The sequence below is a fragment of the Vicia villosa genome, linkage group LG7 (assembly GCF_029867415.1).
Source record: "Vicia villosa cultivar HV-30 ecotype Madison, WI linkage group LG7, Vvil1.0, whole genome shotgun sequence".
Taxonomy (NCBI): Eukaryota; Viridiplantae; Streptophyta; class Magnoliopsida; order Fabales; family Fabaceae; genus Vicia; species Vicia villosa.
Window position 1 is genome coordinate 39,061,672 of NC_081186.1, and position 17,873 is coordinate 39,079,544.

Consider the following 17,873-nt stretch of genomic DNA (forward strand, 5'->3'; position numbering starts at 1 on the left):
TCATAAAATTTTAGGTTGAATTGAGTTGGATAGTAGGACGTAGGTTATCAGTTTTTTTTTTCTTTTTTTTTTTCTTGTATAGCTATAATTGATGTGTCATATTTAAAAAAAAAAAAACACCAACCGCTATTTTTCTTAAAATTGTTTGTAATATTATAATTATTCTTTTAGCATAAAATGTAAATATATTATAAATTTTATCAGAAAAGTATTTGCCAAAACAAAGTTGTATTACGACTTAAAATTACATACTTAAACCTTTCTATCATTAGGATCAAAAGTGTAACATTCTAACTAAGTTAAAATGATCACTTACAAAATAAAAAATATTTAAGATCTTAAAATTGAAGCTATTAATATCATCCACTGAATTTCAATAATAAATGTCCTGACTTCAACATTAATATTATCCACCAAATTTCAATAATAAAAGTAAAAATATTAATTCATTACGAGACATAAAAAAACAAAAATATATGTTAGTGGCATAATTTATGAAACCAATGGGTTAAGTGAATTTTATGGATTGAGTCCTAATTGTTTTAAATGATTTCTCATTTTTGAAAATCATGTTGACCCAGTAACCTACCTTAACTCATTTTTTATCAGTATAACTTGATTTGACGGATTTATCCTCGTATACACCACTAATCGCAGGAGTCTAATTATAGTCCATAAAAGATTGTATGTTCACAACTAATCACTTTGTACTCTATCAATTTCCCCTAATGAAAATCAAAACTGAACTGAAAATCTCATTAAATATACATTGAAAAAAAGAAAGAAGAATCCAAAAATCAATTTATTCATTACTTATAAATTCAACATAGTGATTCATTTGTCAAAAAAAAAAAAAAAACATAGTGATTCATTGATTCCACTTCTTTGCTTTGGCGCCATACTTTCTTCATTCTATTCCCTCTTTTTCTTCTCTCTCTCTCTCTCTCTCTCTCTCTCTCTCTCTCCAAATTTTTGCTCTTTTTTCTCTCTCTCTCTCTCTCTCTCTCTCTCTCTCTCTCTCTCTCTCTCTCTCTCTCTCTCTCTCTCTCTCTCTCTCTCTCTCTCTCTCTCTCTCTCTCTCTCTCTCTCTCTCTCTCTCTCTCTCTCTCTTCTCCGCTTTGCAACCAAAACAAACCACACAGGTTAATATTTTTTTTTGATTTGTTCTTGTTCTTGTGTTTGTCCCAATGGCCGGTGTTTCGAGTCGAACACGAAGCACACTGGCTGGTGTTTCGGGTCGTACTCGAAGTAAGAATGTTCCGCTGTTCGGTAGTCTTTCATTTCATGGCTTGTTTAAATCTAAGCGCAGAAAAAGTGATACGGGTTTGGGGTCTAAAAAAAGGAAGCCAAATGAAGAATCTCTTGTGTTGCATGAACAGGTTAAGTTAATTTCTGAGGGTTGTGTTGAACAAGTACAAAATGTTGATGTGGAAGATTGTGAAAGAAACAACTTTGAGGGATGTGTTGGTGTTGAAAAGGAAGTAGAGAAAGAGAAAAGTGGAGGAATTGGTGAGTTGGCTGAAAAAGATGAAATCTTTGATGATGAGAAGGGTGGGTTGTTATCTGAAAAGCTGATTATAGATCCAGAGGATGAATCTGATGATGATGATGATGATAGTGAAGATGAATCTGATGATGATGGTGATGATGATGACGGAAGTGAAGAAAGTGAGGAAATTGAGACTAGTGATGAAGAATATCAAGTTGATGAGGTGAATGAAGTTTCTGACAGTGATGATAGCGGTACTTATGTTGATGATGATGATAGTGGTGAGGAGAAAGAAGAGAGGACAAAGAGTTGGAAGAAGAAGGAGGAGAAGAAAAAGGGTTCGGAGGAGGAGGAGGAGAAAATGGGTTGGGAGGAAGAGAAGAAAATGGGTTGGAAGAAGGAGGAGGAGGAGAAGAACATGGATCGGGAGGAGGAGAGGAAAATGAGTTGGGAGGAGAAGAACATGGGTTTGGAGGAGGAGGAGGAGAGGAAAATGTATTGGGAGGAGACGGAGGAGGTGGTGGTGGAGGAGGAGGAGAAGAAAATGAGATGGGAGGAGACGGAGGTGGTGGTGGTGGTGGAGGAGGAGGAGGAGAAAATGAGTTGGGAGGAGAAGGAGGATGAGGTGGTGGTGGAAGAGGAGGAGAAGAAAATGTGTTGGGAGGAGACGGAGGTGGTGGTGGTGGTGGAGGAGGAGAGGAAAAAGTGTTGGGAAGAGACGGAGGTGGTGGTGGTGGAGGAGAAGAAAAAGTGTTGGGAAGAGACGGAGGTGGTGGTGGTGGAGGAGGATGAGAAGAAAATGAGTTGGGAGGAGAAGGAGGAGGATGAGAAGAAAATGAGTTGGGAGGAGAAGGAGGAGGAGAAGAAAATGTGTTGGGAGGAGACGGAGGAGTTGGTGGTGGAGGAGGAGAAAGAGGCGGATTTGGATATGATTTGGCAAGAATATAGCAATGGGCTGGCAGAGATGGGGAGAGAGGCCAATGGCCAAGGTTCTGCAAACAATGATGAATTGGAGCATGCATATGAAGGTAATGTAAGATCCTCTAATGCCTTAAAAAAAAAGGGTTCTTTTGTTCCAATGGAGGCTCCTTCTTCAAAATTGCATCAAGCACCGGAGACACTGACATCAAAAGGCCTGCAAATGAAAGTGAGAAATGTCTCTGATGACGATGATAATGTTTATGTTGGCAAAACCATTTCCAAGTCCAAATCCAAATCCAAAGAAAGTGTGGTTATTGGTGATTGTGTTGAAGAAAAAATGCAATCTTTTCGAGGTATAGGTGTTGGGGATGAAAGTGATTCTTGTATTCAAACACAACAGAAGAAGGTGAAGGCTTCAGATAAACAGCAAATGATGGAGATGAAGGAAAGTATTTATAAAGGTAGAGCTAACACCCATAGTGGCGGGAAGAACAAATCCACGGATCAAAATGGTTCGAATCAAAGGGGAAAAAGCACAGTTTTTAGGCCGAAGGAGTTGCGTTTAGTCGAACTCCTTGCTGAATACTATTGGGGAAACAAGAATAATAAAATTAAGAATGATTCACCTGTGTTGGAGATAAAAGATGTTATTCGCCAAGATACACGCCCACCACCTGTTTGTAACGAGACAACTCCATTGATATGGAGCCTTAAAAAGGCGGAGAAAGTGCAAAAGACCAAGAACGAGGAGGAGGAGGAAGTACTGTGGGATCAAATGGATACAAGCCTCAGAGAACTCGAAGCTGAATCCATGGTAATCCTTCTCTTTAACAACATCTTAATTTTGAACTAAAGGATTAGTGCTTAAGCTGATTTTGATTTTTGATATGAATTGTTTATACGCATAAACCTTAGTCTAAATGATATCTAGAAGATATACTCAACGAGATTTAGAATGAGGAATCAGTAGAAGTGACTAACTGTATGTGTTACTATCCGCAGATCGGAAATTTGGGGACCAATGAAGCTACTCAGGAAAAAATCGGAAGTCCATCCTCTGACTGTGAACATGATATCTATCTTGATGAAGAGATCGGTGTATATTGCAGGCGGTGTGGTTGGGTTGTTACTGACATTAAAGATGTCTCGCCACAAGTGGTAAGCTTGGTCTCTAATGTTGATTTATATAAATACTATCATGCTTAATTTTTGTGTAACACACAATTTAATGCAAAGTGTAGTCTAATTGCAGCTATAGCGTTGTAGTTTAGCGGAATTTGAATAAATCACAACTTTTTGCTATCAGTCAGTGATTGAAAAACTGATTTGCATTATCTATTGAACTGTACTGTATATGTTTGGTCTGATTGGATTTTGAGATATGTTTATAAGAGGCCCTGAATTTTTGCGTAATTGTTTTGTATGCGACACAGGTTGATAAATTTCCCTATGAAGGTTCGGGACAAAGGGCTTTGTTTGGTGATGCAAATGTCGCACACTTTCATGGCTCTCACTTCAATGTTTCTGATCATGACTCGGAGACTAATTTCTCTTGCGATGAAAGAACAGTTTGGGACCTAATTCCTGATGTAAAACAGACCTTATATTCTCACCAACAAGAAGGTTTTGAGTTCATTTGGAATAAGTTAGTAGGAAACATGGAGCTTCGAGGGTTAAAGAACACCAATCTTCAAAGGGAGGGTGGTTGCATTATTTCACATGCTCCTGGTACTGGAAAGACAAAGCTGACAATAATGTTTCTCAAGGCTTATTTAAAAGTTTTTCCGAAATGCTTGCCGGTCATTGTTGCTCCAGCGGGTTTGTTGCTTACTTGGGAAGACGAATTCAAAAAATGGGACATAGGTGTTCCATTTCACAATTTGAACAATCCTGAGTTATCTGTTAAAGAGCATGATGATGTTGTTAATGCAACTGATTGGTCTAATACAGGGAGGCATAGTAAAGACGAGACGCGGATGGCTAAACTGATTTCGTGGTTCAAAGAAACGAGCATTCTGGGAATCAGTTACACTTTGTTCCAGGATCTAGCCTACGGAGAAGTGGAATGCACAGATAAGAAAAAGAATAAGCATGCGAAAGGATGGGAATGGGAGTCCGAAGATAAGAAATATAATAAACAGAAGAGAAAAGAAAACAGTTATATGAGGAAGGCTTTGCTTGAAGCTCCTGGTTTGTTGGTTCTAGATGAAGGACATACGCCAAGAAATGCAAGAAGTCTTGTTTGGAAGGTGTTGTCAAAAGTTCAAACAAAGAAGCGAATTATGCTTTCTGGAACTCCTTTCCAGAATAATTTCTTGGAACTGTACAACACTTTCAGCATAGTGAAGCCTTCTTTTCCTAACACGATACCGCCCAAGCTGAAAAAGTTTTGCCAGAAACATAAGAAAGCAGCAAAAGAAGAATGGAGTTGGGAACCGGTTACTGGAAACAGTACAACAGGAAATACTTCTGATGATAAGATCAAGCATTTGAAGTTACTAATGGCTCCCTTTGTTCATGTTTACAAAGGCGCGATTCTTCAAAAGAAGCTTTTCGGGTTAAGAGAATGTGTGCTTCGTTTGAAGCCGGACAGGTTTCAGAAACAAATTCTTGAGGGCATTAAAAGTTCTCAGAACATATTGAAATTTGAGCATAAGCTGATACTGGCATCGGTCCATCCGTCTCTATTCCTCGAATGCAAACTTTTGGAAGAAGAAGAAGCTGTTGTCGACAAGGAACAGCTTGAAAAACTTAGATTGAATCCAAATATCGGCGTCAAAACAAAATTTTTGGTGGAGTTTGTTAATCTTTGTGTTGCTGTTAATGAAAAAGTTCTTGTGTTCAGCCAATTCATTCCCCCTTTACGCTTAATTGTTGAGCAATTAAACTCAATCTTCAATTGGGCCGAGGGGAAGGAAATACTCTACATGGATGGCAATATAGATCTGAAGGAAAAGCAGTCTATAATCCACAACTTCAACGATGCAAACAGCAAAGCTAAGATTCTACTTGCATGTACGAAAGCTTGTTCCGAGGGAATTAGCTTAGTTGGAGCGTCGAGGGTCGTGCTACTTGATGTTGTATGGAATCCTTCTGTCGAGCGACAGGCTATCAGTAGAGCATATAGGATTGGACAAAAGAGAGTTGTGTACACGTACCATCTGCTCACGCACGAGACTACCGAGTGCGTCAAATATTTCAAACAGGCCGAAAAGGACCGGTTGTCTGAACTAGTATTTTCGGATAATCACATGGGCAAAAACCGTGCGGCGAACTTTAAAGATGGTATTCTTGATCTAATGCTTCAGCATGAAAAACTTAAAGACATGTTTGTTGAGTGTGTGGTACAGCCAAAGGAAAGAGATCTGGTGGAGAGTTTTTATTATTGATTATGATGAATGTCCAAGGAGTAATTGCAGAGGTAAAATAATTTCTGGTGATTGATCTTATTTCTACCATTCTGATTAGATTTACTTTGTCACTGTTTTGTTTTATTCAGTTCATGCTTCTAATGTAGCTCTATTTGGTTTTGCAGATTCTTCAACCTTGCTCACCTTGCAAAACTAGTTCATGCTTTCTAATGTAACATTTTTTGTGAATTACTGTAAGTGGTTGATTTTTGATAAAGTTAGAATTTCAATGAAATTCCATTTTAGGGAGTTTGCTTGCTGAACAACCTTCATTTATTTTGGTTTTTATTTCAATATGATCTATGGTGTTGATATTTATGAGATTTTAATAGAGAATGATAAAAGAATATTTATTATTGATATAATTTTAATTTTCAAAATATTATATCAGTATATATATTGAATTAAAAGTATTTATCTAAACCTTTTAAAATTCTTTAATATAATTTTTGAGTTTCCATTTTGGTACAATTTTGGAGAATTGAGAGAGTGTAGAATGATGATTTTAGGTGGTTTAGATAAATTACTTATATATAATTTATGTTATTTTATATTTTTAAAATTATATTAAGATAAACATTCATTTATTATTATCTAAAATATATTCTTTTAAAAAGTATGAAATGTTCCTTTTTTTTCCAAAGTCTTCATTCCAAACATGCAATCAAGCTTAATGATATATTAAAAATTTTGAAAATAAAAAACTTGTTTTTGAAAAAGTTTTTTTTTTTTTTGGAATTGAATGCATAGTTAAGACAAAATATACTCATTTGATTCCTTAATATGCATTACAAACCAGATCATTTATCTATATCTATAATATAAGAAGAGACAATGTTCTAGAAAATACACAAATATCCTTCTGTTTCTACAAACCTCCACGTCAATTTTTTTTTTAATAATAAAGTATTAAAAAAGAAATACGCATATAACTATGTTTCGGAGTTAATTACCTAAATAACCATGTTTGAGAAAATTTATATATGGAGGTGCCAAATGGATTGGCGACACCTCCTAAAAAATTGTAAGGGAGGCGCCAAATGGCATGGCTCCTCTATGTATGACTTTTTGACCAAGCCATATTGAATGACGCCTCCTTGTTAATTTTGTGAGTAGGAGCCAATTGATTTGGTTCCTACATGTATTGGTACCTTCTATAAATATAGCACCTATTTCTCCCACAATGTTCACACTTTCTCACATTCTCTTCTCACTCTCTTCTTATTTTGTGTCACGACGTCTCCCATAATTTTTACGAGAGACAGGTACGTTATTTTCTAAGCCACCAAACCTCCGATGAAAATGAAATTTTGGAGTATTTATTCCATGGAGCGCCTGAAGAGAGAATTGATGCGATGGTTAGACGGAGACATTGAACATGGTGAACAAATTAGAAGGATCCGGAGAAGAAGAACATCCACTTCACTTGCAACTGGAAAACCTCGTTGTTGAGGAAGTCAAAACAGATAGAGACGTAATCTCGATGATGCATGAAGCCGATGAAATTGTTTTGACGGTTGTAATTTCTTAGCTATGTTGTTGCGTTGTTGATTTTATTTTTATGCGGCATATGTGTTGTTCGTTTATTTGGTGTTTGTGTTGTTGCTTTAGCCATTATGACATTTATTGTCGTGTTTGTGTTTGATATGTTGTAAGAAATGTTCGTAATGAAAAATACTTTGTTGACATGATACAAAAATGCAAATAACTGGAATACAATTTTTATGTTGTCGAACTAGTAGCACGAGTGTGACAATTTTTTCGGTTGTGTCCGACCTGACGGCATAAACCACACTCTCTTTCTAGCTTGTCAACAGAGTCTATTTCAGTTGTGATACGCTTGCTTCTAGGACGACCCTTTTTATTCCTTCGCATTTGATCGTTGTGCCAAATTATTTCTCCTTCGTACGCAGGCCAATAATCCGGTTTTGCTACCATTGGAAAGCCATTGTTGTATACGTTGAGCAAAGTCTCTGCCTTGTAAATTAGAGATAAAAGCCGTAATGCATCTTGATGAGCATACGTACATGCTGCAATGACATGAGAACAAGGCATACGAAGGGCTTGAAATTTTCCACAATCGCACCAACGAGATGGTAGCATAACCCTATACTCTTGTCTTGGCAGCCCCTCGTTGTGGTTGATTGTCTCTTTGACAATGAAGTTGTGGTTATGTTGATCGAATCTTGTCACATGATGAGTCATTGCTTTGGCACTTTCTTCCTTAATAAATTTCATGCTGCTTTCATTCCACAGTTGTCCCGATTGTAATACCGCATTCCATATTTCACCTCTTTTTGCAAACAATGAAGCCATCCTAAAATATGTTGATTGGACCAAAGCGGTTACTGGGAGGTTTCAGATTCTTTGAATACACCATTCATTGATTCAATCAATTTGTTGTCATGTGGCCCCATCGCTGTCCATTATCGTATGACCTCGTCCATTTCTCCATTGGAATATTATCTATCCACCTACTTGAATCTGGATTTGACAATCTGATCTCCTTGCGATAGTGTTGGAACGAAGGTTGTGTTAATGCATACCCCGCGTTCATAACTGTTTTTCGAAGAGCTCTGTCTTTGATCTCCCGCATGAAATTTTGTACGATATGTCTAACACAGTAGACATGTGTAGAAGGGGGGTCATGCCAACCATTAGCAGGATTATTGTATGCACTCTCAATAGAAGCATGTCAGTCGGAGATCAAGAAGAGACCATGTTGGGGGGCCACGTGTGTTCGGAGATTCTTGAGAAAGAAACTCCAACCACCACCTACCTACATTTGGATTTGACAATCTGATCTCCTTGCGATAGTGTTGGAACGAAGGTTGTGTTAATGCATACCCCGTGTTCATAACTGTTTTTCGAAGAGCTCTGTCTTTGATCTCCCGCGTGAAATTTTATACGATATGTCTAACACAGTAGACAATCATTAGCAGGATTATTGTATGCACTCTCAATAAAAGCATGTCGGTTGGAAATCAAGCAGAGACCAGGTTAGGGAGCCACGTGTGTTCGGAGATTCTTGAGAAAGAAACTCCAACCGCCACCAGTCTCTCCCTCAACAAGAGCAAATGCAATTGAAAAAAATGTTACTATTGCCATCTTGTGCAACTGCCATGAGTAGCGTGCCTTTATATTTACCAAACAACCACATTCCATCTATCTGAATAATAGGCTTGCAAGACGCAAATCCTGTGATGCAAGGTTGAAAAGCCCAAAGCAGTTGATAAAATATTCCATTTCCATTGACACAAGATTAGTCTAGGGCATATGCAGGCAATGTTTCCATAATATAAAGTGTTTCAGAAGCATACGTGCGAAGTGCATGCTTGTAGCACGGTAATTCTTTGTATGAATCCTCCCAGTTTCCGTATACCTTTTCAATAGCCTTTGTCTTTGCTAACCATGCCTTCCTGTATGAGGGAGTGTAGTTATAGACTGTAGCGGTGTGAGAGATTATTGTTTTCACCTTCTCAGACGGATCATTGCTGATGAGTGGATAAATTTCGTGAGATATTAGATCATAACTTAGTTTACGATGATCTTGCGATGCAGTAGAATTAACGCAAATGTGGGTGGACATAGAGCCTATCACCCAACAATCACTTCTCATCCTGTATGATGCGGTGAGCCTGAACATACACTCTGGTGGACACACTTGATTTTGTACCTATCCGCATTTGTTCGATCTACCCTAAAATCGACAGAGTTTAACATGTGATACTTTTTTACAGCCAGCACACATTTTTCTTTTGAAGAAAACTTGTCTTTCTCTTTTAAATTTTCATCTGACTGCATATAACGGTTATTGAAAATATCAGATGACGGTTCATCTTCGCCCATGTTGAAGTTTGTCATGCGCGAAGGTGGTGTGTAGATTTTTACGGATGCACTTTTTTGCTCCAAGCATGAGGTTGATGGAGAATGGAGTCCCTTAACCCCGTCAACCACAATCCGTTCAAGTTCCCCTGTGCAACAAGGTATGTCTATATCGTAATTAATTTATTATTTCTCTCTTCATAAATAATTGTTTTTTTATTCCTTAGGTTTGCTGTAACGGGTATGGATTACAACAAGAATCCAAAAAGTAATGTGTCTATATATCGTAATCTTTTGGATCACCTTGGCCCCGATGATGTACGCATTAACTCGAAACTTTTCTTCTTTTAACTTATGCCCTTTTTAAGTTATCATTATTCTATTTTAATATTATCCACAGTTTATTTGGAGATCATATTTGGTTTTAGACCATGAACCCAACCACGAGGATGCATTAGTTTGACTGCAACTACTGCAATCATATGGTTCAACATCGTGGAGATGCACCAAAGCGACCGTGTAAAAATGCAGTTCGGAATGCATCAAGAAATACCGCGCGCTACAACTTGTTTATAACCTTGGCATCTCAAAAGGGTTGACGACCAATGGGGTATTAATTGGAGTGAATTCGCTCCAGAATGGTGTAAGATGTGGCATAGGCGTCACTGATATGTCTTATAATTCCCCGTTTTCCTCAACCAGAATAATATGCGACACACTGATAATTTATATTAATTGGTACAGATCGATTACTAAACCTGAAATATTTGTGTCTCACCCGAGGTATTTGAACGACCCATGCACACAATGGGCACAATCCTCAAGTTCCCTACAACAACACCAACAATCATACACCACCCAACAACAACCCGAACAACAAACACTTCACACATACCCCTCCCACCAAACACCACGACGACGCAAATCCACAAACACCCAACCCCAATCACAATCTCAATACCCATAGACCCATATGCCCCACACACAATCACAACACCAAGAAAACCAACCTTCCTGTTATCTCGATATGGGCCCCTCATCATCTCACCCTAGCCCAGACATGGGTGATTTTGAAGCATATTCCCCAACCAATCCAAGTTACGATCAACAAGCTCAATACCAATACACCCAACAACTACATTACCAAACTCCACAAAATGCATTTGCTTTGCACTCCCAGTATTCATACGACCAGTGGTATCGACCACCCATGGAACCTCACCCCCAACCAATACGACCAAAATTTGAAGGCATGGGTAACCGACTGTTTCAAAGCGGAAGCACAATCAATGATGATCTGACGGCTTTCATGGATTCTGAATGCATCGACTACGGAAGGCCTTCGACCCTACCGCAACAGCCACCGACCCAGCCGTAAGAGGAAGATCGTCGAAACCCACCACGATGTATACAAGGACGCGGGTGTGGAATAACTGGTCATTTTCACGTCCCGGGACATCACTGAATAATATGTCACTTTTTTCTCATTATGTAATCGATTAATTATTAATGGAGTATTTTAATTACGTAATTGTTATTTATTTTTTTAATAAAAAAAACTAAATGCACATAGGCGCCAAATCATTTTGCTCCTACTCACAAAATTAACAAGGAGGCGTCATTCCATATGGCTTGGTCAAAAAGTCAAACATGGAGGAGCCATCCCATTTGACGCCCCCCTTACAACTTTAGGAAGTGTCGCCAATCGATTTGGCATATACATTTCAGAAACATGGTTATTTAGGTAATTAATTCCGAAATATGGTTATTCGCGTATTTTTTTTAATACATTGTTATTCCAAAAAGAAAATTCCCTCCACGTCATCTTTTTTTTCAAAATAACAATTACCCCTTTTGTTTTGTATAACTTTTGAACTACCAAGTCTTTGCTTGGTCCCAACTCAAAAATTGGTTAACATTGAATGTATTCTTACATTAAAGGTATTCTGAACTTTCTGTCAAATCAATAAATCTACTTTTCCATCAGCAATCTCTTTTTCAATCTGCTTTTAATATTGCACTAAAACAAGCTACTCATCCATTGCAATTTTCCCAAAACCCGTGTCTTTCTCATCAATGTAAACTTTAAACCCATGTTCCGAAAACTTCCCCCTACAACTCTCTAATTGATTTCAAATTTCCAACCAGCTTTTTTTTATCCACTACTGCAAATGCTTTGTTCGTTAAACTAGATAAAATGGATCTAAAGCTCTTATTCTTAATCTTTCAAAGTTCTTCTTTTGTTACAAGGTTTTGACATTTTATTATAGGGTTCTTTTTTCTTTTTCGTTTCAGTTTCGTTTTTTAGTTTTTGTTTCACCCTCATACGCAGGATTCCTTATTTTGGGGCTAAGTTTAAAATATTTAACATTGTTATTGTTTCGTTTCGTTTCATATCTCAAAGTTGAATCAGGTAAAAATCAATCTCTCTATATATTAGAGATAGATATATTCTATAAGAAGAAGGGTCATTAAGAGGAATGCCATCTGAAGTGGAGAGCTTTAGATTAGGATCAAAAGGTATAGCTGAAGGCTTGGCTGCCAAGAAACCTGTGTCTTCAAGCAATTGAAGAGTGTACTTCCTTTGGTTCATGAATATACCTTTAGTGGACCTGGCAATCTCAAACCCTAAAAAGTATCTCAGTTTTCCCAAATCCTTAATGCTGAACTGTTGGTCAAGGAGGCGTTTAACATGGTGAATCTCATCAATAGAATCGCCAGTTAAAACTATGTCATCCACATAAACCAGTAAGGCTGTAAAGCTAGTGGAGGAGGATTTTACATATAAAGAACAGTCAGCCTGAGATTATGCATAACCAATAGATATCAAAAAAGAAGAAAGCTTAGCATACCATTGCCTACTAGCTTGCTTCAAGCCATACAAGGATTTTTGGAGTCTGCAAACTTGTGAAGGATTAGAAGTCACTAAGCCAGGAGGTAAAGTCATATAAACTTCCTCATTTAAATCTCCATGCAAAAAGGCATTGTTGACATCTAATTGCTCTAGATGCCAACCTTTGATTGAGGCTATGGACAAAAGAACTCTGACTGTGGTAATCTTAGCCACAGGAGAAAAAGTATCAAAGTAATCCACTCCTTCCATCTGTGTATAGCCTTTAGCCACAAGTCTGGCTTTGTATCTCTCTATGGATCCATCTGCTCTGTATTTCACTTTATAGACCCATCTGCATCCAATAGGCACTTTACCAGGTGGAAGATCCACTAATGTCCAGGTATGATTAGCAGCAAGAGCCTGCAATTCAACATTCATAGCATGCTTCCAACATTCAAATTGGTTAGCTTGTAGGAAACTAGATGGTTCAGAAATAGATGTAATGGTGGAGCAGAAATGATGAAAATCTGGAGAGCAATTTTTATAGGACAAGACTGAGGACAAGGGATAAAGAACTTTAGAGGCTGTAGGAGTGGCAGAGGAGGAGTAACAATGATAATCAGCAAGATATGAAGGAGGATGAGTAGTTCTAGTAGAATGCCTTGGAAGAAGCTGATTATTAGGGGAGGAATTGCTGCTAGAAGGATTATCAGGTAAAGAAGAAACATGAGTAGGGGATGGACTAGAGTCATGAGTAGGAAGGGGACTAGAATCTGAATTAGTAGGGTCAGAGGCAGTAGGCAAGTTATTATCTATTGGTTCATTAGAGGGCACAACATTGTCCAAGGGTACAATGGGAGTTATGTCATCAGATAGAGTAGGGCCAGAATTAGTACATACAGGGCAGGGAGGAACAGAATTGTTATCCTGTGGACAAGGTGAGGTTTTAAAAGGAAACAGATTTTCATAAAATATAACATTTCTTGACACAAAGATATTGTGATGTGTCAAGTCATAAAGAACATATCCCCTAGTGCCTTCTGTATAGCCTATAAAAACTGCCTTGCGAGCCCTAGGGTCGAATTTAGTCCTATGAGCCATGAGAGAAGTGGCATAGGTTAAACAACCAAAAACCTTAAGGTGAATGAGGGAGGGAGGCTCTTTGTACAGAATTTCATAAGGACATTTCATTTTGAGTAAAAGGGTAGGGAGGCGATTGATGACATGAATAGCTTGCTGGATGCAGAAATTCCACATGGTCAAAGGGACATTGGATTGAAAGTGTAGAGCCCTAGCTACATTAAGTATGTGTTGATGTTTCCTCTCAACAATTCCATTTTGTTGAAGGGTTTCAACACAAGACTTTTGATGCAAAATGCCCTTAGAGGAAAGAAAGTTGTGAAGAGTTAGAAACTCTGTACCATTATCAGATCTTATGCATTTTATGTGCTTATTAAACTGTTTCTCAACATAAGCTACAAAATTGATGAAACTAACTCTAGTCTGATCTTTAGTTTTCAGAAAGATCACCCATGTGAACCTAGAGTGGTCATCAACTAGAGTAAGAAAGTATTTGTGTCCTAACAAAGAGATAATGGAAAAAGACCCATAGGTCAGCATGAATGAGATCAAAAATATCAGAAGAGCATGTAACACTGTCAGGAAAGGGAAATTTCTTTTGTTTGGCCATATAGCATGAATCACAAGGAGTAACAATATCTTTACAAGAAACAAATGGAAAAACTTGAGCTATGTTTTCTAAACCCTTTTGGGAAGGGTGACCTAGCCTCATGTGCCATATAGTAGTATCATTAGGCATTACAGAGTTACAAGAATTATTACAAGTAGAAGGAAAACTATTTGAATGGAGAACATAGAGTCCATGTTGCAGATCAGCTATACCAATCGTTTCCATGGAAGGATTCTGCACAATGGAACAAGAGTCAGCATTAAACTGAAGAAAACAGTTGTTGAATTTAGACAATTTTGCAACAGAGATCAAATTAACATTGAAGGAAGGTATATAAAGGACATTGTGCAATGTTAAGGAAGATGTAAGTTGGATAGAACCAGAAATAGAAGCAGATAAGTGAGATCCATTAGGTAGAGTGACAGAGATTGGAACAATTTGATGATAGTTAGAAAAAGCTGAAAGATTGAAAGAGATATGATCTGTGGCCCCTGTGTCAAGGATCCACAGGGAGGGAGACTTACCATTGGTGGTGGAGGATAGAGTGTTAAGTGTAAGAGGAGATGTAGACACTGAATTAGTGGTGACAGCAGGTTTTGAATGTTGAAGCAGTGCCAAAATGTTGTTGTATTACTCTTGAGTCAGACCATAAGAGGGATTAGTAGAGCTAGAACCTGATGTAGGTGTCTATGAAGCATTGTTGGCTGCTGTATGAGGCTGAGAATTAGAGCTAGAACCATTGCCTTTAGGCTTGTTCTTGAAGCCTGGAGGGTACCCATGCTTGATAAAACAAGTATCAACGGTATGGTTAGTTCTTCCACAATGAGTACAGATACGATTTGAGCCTCTTGCACCAGCTACACCTTGATATTTTCCTTTGTGAGGATAAGTCTTGTTTGACTGAGCATCCTGAGAGACATTGAGAGCTATGCTCTCATCAGCATTGCCAGCAACAGGTGCAACAACAGATATAGCATAATTCATCTCTCGTTCTTGCTGAATCACCAATGAGAAAGCCTTATCGATGTCAGGTAAGGGATTCATCATCATGATTTGGCTTTTGGAATGAGTGAACTTCTCATTCAAACCCTTGAGGAATCGAATAACATAGTCTTGATCCCTATAACTACGAATCGAAGCAGAAGCACCACAAGAGCAAGGGATAGCACAAGTACATGATGGAATTGGACGATAGGTTTCCAATTCATCCCACAGAACCTTCAATTGAGTAAAGTAATTGGACACATCTAAAGTACCTTGGCGAAACTTGTAGAGATCTTCTTGAATGTCAGATATGCGGAAAATGTCGCTATGTGAAAACCTAACCTGCAAATTCTTCCATACACCTGCAGCTGTGTCAATCCAGAGAACCGAACGTGCAATTGATGCAGAAATTGAGCGTTGAATCCACGCAAGAACCATTGTGTTGCAACGAATCCAAGGCGCAAAGAGGATATCGGAAACAGCAGGTTTGGGAAGAGAACCGTCGATGAACTTATCTTTGTTCTTGGAAATCAGTGAGATTTGCATTGAGCGAGACCACGTGTGGTAATTTTTGTCATCGAGCGGTGGAGTAACCAGAACGAGAGCTGGATTCTCGTTTGGATGTAGGTAGTAAGGATTAGCGGAGTTGGTAGCGAAATCGAGGAAGCTCTGAGCAGCCATTGTTGCAGAGAGATCGAGCAGAAAAGAAAAAGCTATGCGGAGAAGAGGAAAAAGGAGAGCAACGGAACAACAATGGCTATCAGAGCTGAGATAGCTCTGATACCATGTCAAGGATGCAAGAACTCACCATGAAAGGTGAAAAAGTTTGTTACAATCAAGAAGAAGATAGAGAGAGAGAGAGAAAAGGAATGAATCACTGTTTCATTGATTAGGCAAAAATAGGTTACATGAGAGTTTATATATTCTATACAAGAGTATGCATACTAAGCTACAATAGACTAACTGTACAATATATCTATCTCTAATACTATATCCATTTATTTCCGTTGTTATAGTTTTCTTTTTAAATGAACATGCTTTAATCTTTTTCTGATATCTTACGAGGTTTTCTGTGTTTCATATCTCAAATGGTGCACTATATGATATGACAGCATGAGCAAATATGTCCTCCCATCAAAATTAATGAGTAGATATTATGCAGTTTTTTTTAGTCTTTTTTCCACAAGTGTAGCTGTGTTTATTTTACTATGTCAGATTCTTTCCTTATAGAATAGAGTGATTGTTATTTTTAGAGCAAAATAATTAATGCACGTTATAGAATATGTATACCGTCTCTATCATTTTTATTATAATATTAATAAAAATTAAAAACTAATAAAATAAAATACATATAAAATGTTAAACTCTTTGAACAACTTAATTTTTTTTTTCCATTTTGTATTAGCTATATCAAACCATAACTTATAGTTTTTTAAAAAACATAAAATTAAAATATGTGAATCAATTTGGTTACACTATTTATATAATATTTTTTCTACTACTGTATCTATTTGGTTACACTTCTTTGTTTATTGGGTTAATCAATTTATTATTTCCTCATATGTGAAAGATTACAATTTAATTTACCAAAAATATAAAAAGAAAAATACATGACATATCACATGTGATATGTCAGATTTGTGTGAATATCTATGAAAATTAGGTTGACCATTCATATTATATTGTACCATGTGAATAGACAATACAAAAAAATAAAAGTGAACAGGTGCTACTATTAGTTGTGGGTCTCCCTCTAACATTGAATTGATAAGAGTAACAATAGTTATTGGTAATAAATAATTACCTTGAATTGATAAATATGTAACATTGATATTTGTGTAATGTACTCCTTCTGGTCTGAATTATAAACAAATATTCTCTTTTTAGGTTCATTTAGTAATGAATGTATCTGGTCTACATAAAAAACCATATACATTCATTATTTAATAAACCTAAAAAGAGAATATTTGCTTATAATAATGGCAAGAGGGAGTATTTTGAAGTAATTTTAATTCTCTTTTATGTTTGTACTTTATTCATGCACATGCTCAATTTATTATTTCTTTATATGTGAAAGATTACAATTTAATTTACCAAAAATATAAAAAGAAAAATATATGTCTTATGGCATGTGATATGTCAGATTTTTGTGGGTATCTATGAAAATTAGATTGATCATTCATAATTTGGATCCTCTCATGCTTTCTCTCCTTTTTTTAATCTAATAGTTAAATATCACACCAAGTAAAAATAATAGTACAAATGAAAGAGAGAGAAACTTGAATCAATGGTTGATAAATATGTAACATTGTACTCTGTACTGTGTTCATGCACGTGTTCTCTATAAATTAACAAAAATAAAATAAGAAATAATAAATACATCATTTTTTAAAAATATAAAAATACATGAGAACAAACTTTTTTTCCATGTCTATTTTTTTTTTAAGATTAAGTTTTATTGTTCTTCCTTAAACAAGTTCCATAGGTCTATGATTAGTTTTTTTTTGAATTTATCTATTTTTTAAAAATACAAATGACGAGAGAAACTTAATAGATTTTGTAGAAAGGTCATATGGATATGGAAGGTAGATTGTAATGAGAGCAAGAAGAGTTTTTTTAGTAAGAGTGAAAAATATATATTTTTTTTAATTGGAGATTTCTCTTTGTAATATAACTTTTGTTATTGAAATTATATTGATACTGAATCTTTTAAAACTTGAT

General features: G+C 36.8%; 3 protein-coding genes across 5 annotated transcripts; 1 reads left to right on the forward strand and 2 right to left on the reverse strand.

Annotated features, from left to right (window-relative positions):
• The first annotated feature begins 1,101 nt into the window (after positions 1-1,101).
• Positions 1,102-7,316, forward strand: LOC131620455 (SNF2 domain-containing protein CLASSY 4-like). 3 transcript variants are annotated; one of them, XR_009289119.1, is made up of 5 exons: positions 1,102-3,224; positions 3,413-3,568; positions 3,844-5,831; positions 5,946-6,014; positions 7,086-7,316. XR_009289119.1 is itself a non-coding variant. In XM_058891534.1 (4 exons), the coding sequence occupies exons 1-3, from the start codon at positions 1,188-1,190 to the stop codon at positions 5,797-5,799; spliced, it is 4,149 nt and encodes a 1,382-aa protein (XP_058747517.1). In that variant the 5' UTR covers positions 1,102-1,187; the 3' UTR covers positions 5,800-5,846; positions 5,946-6,119. The 3 variants fall into 3 exon arrangements, 2 of the variants coding, with proteins under 2 accessions (XP_058747517.1, XP_058747516.1); XM_058891534.1 differs by lacking the exon at positions 7,086-7,316 and having other exon boundaries at positions 3,844-5,846; positions 5,946-6,119; XM_058891533.1 differs by lacking the exon at positions 7,086-7,316 and having other exon boundaries at positions 5,946-6,119.
• A 226-nt stretch (positions 7,317-7,542) lies between these two features.
• Positions 7,543-8,136, reverse strand: LOC131618900 (uncharacterized). Its single transcript, XM_058890056.1, has one exon. The coding sequence runs from the start codon at positions 8,134-8,136 to the stop codon at positions 7,543-7,545; it is 594 nt and encodes a 197-aa protein (XP_058746039.1).
• A 6,719-nt stretch (positions 8,137-14,855) lies between these two features.
• LOC131618902 (uncharacterized) lies at positions 14,856-15,833 on the reverse strand. The gene has a single exon (XM_058890057.1). It carries the CDS (start codon positions 15,831-15,833, stop codon positions 14,856-14,858), a length of 978 nt encoding a protein of 325 aa, XP_058746040.1.
• Positions 15,834-17,873: the final 2,040 nt, after the last annotated feature.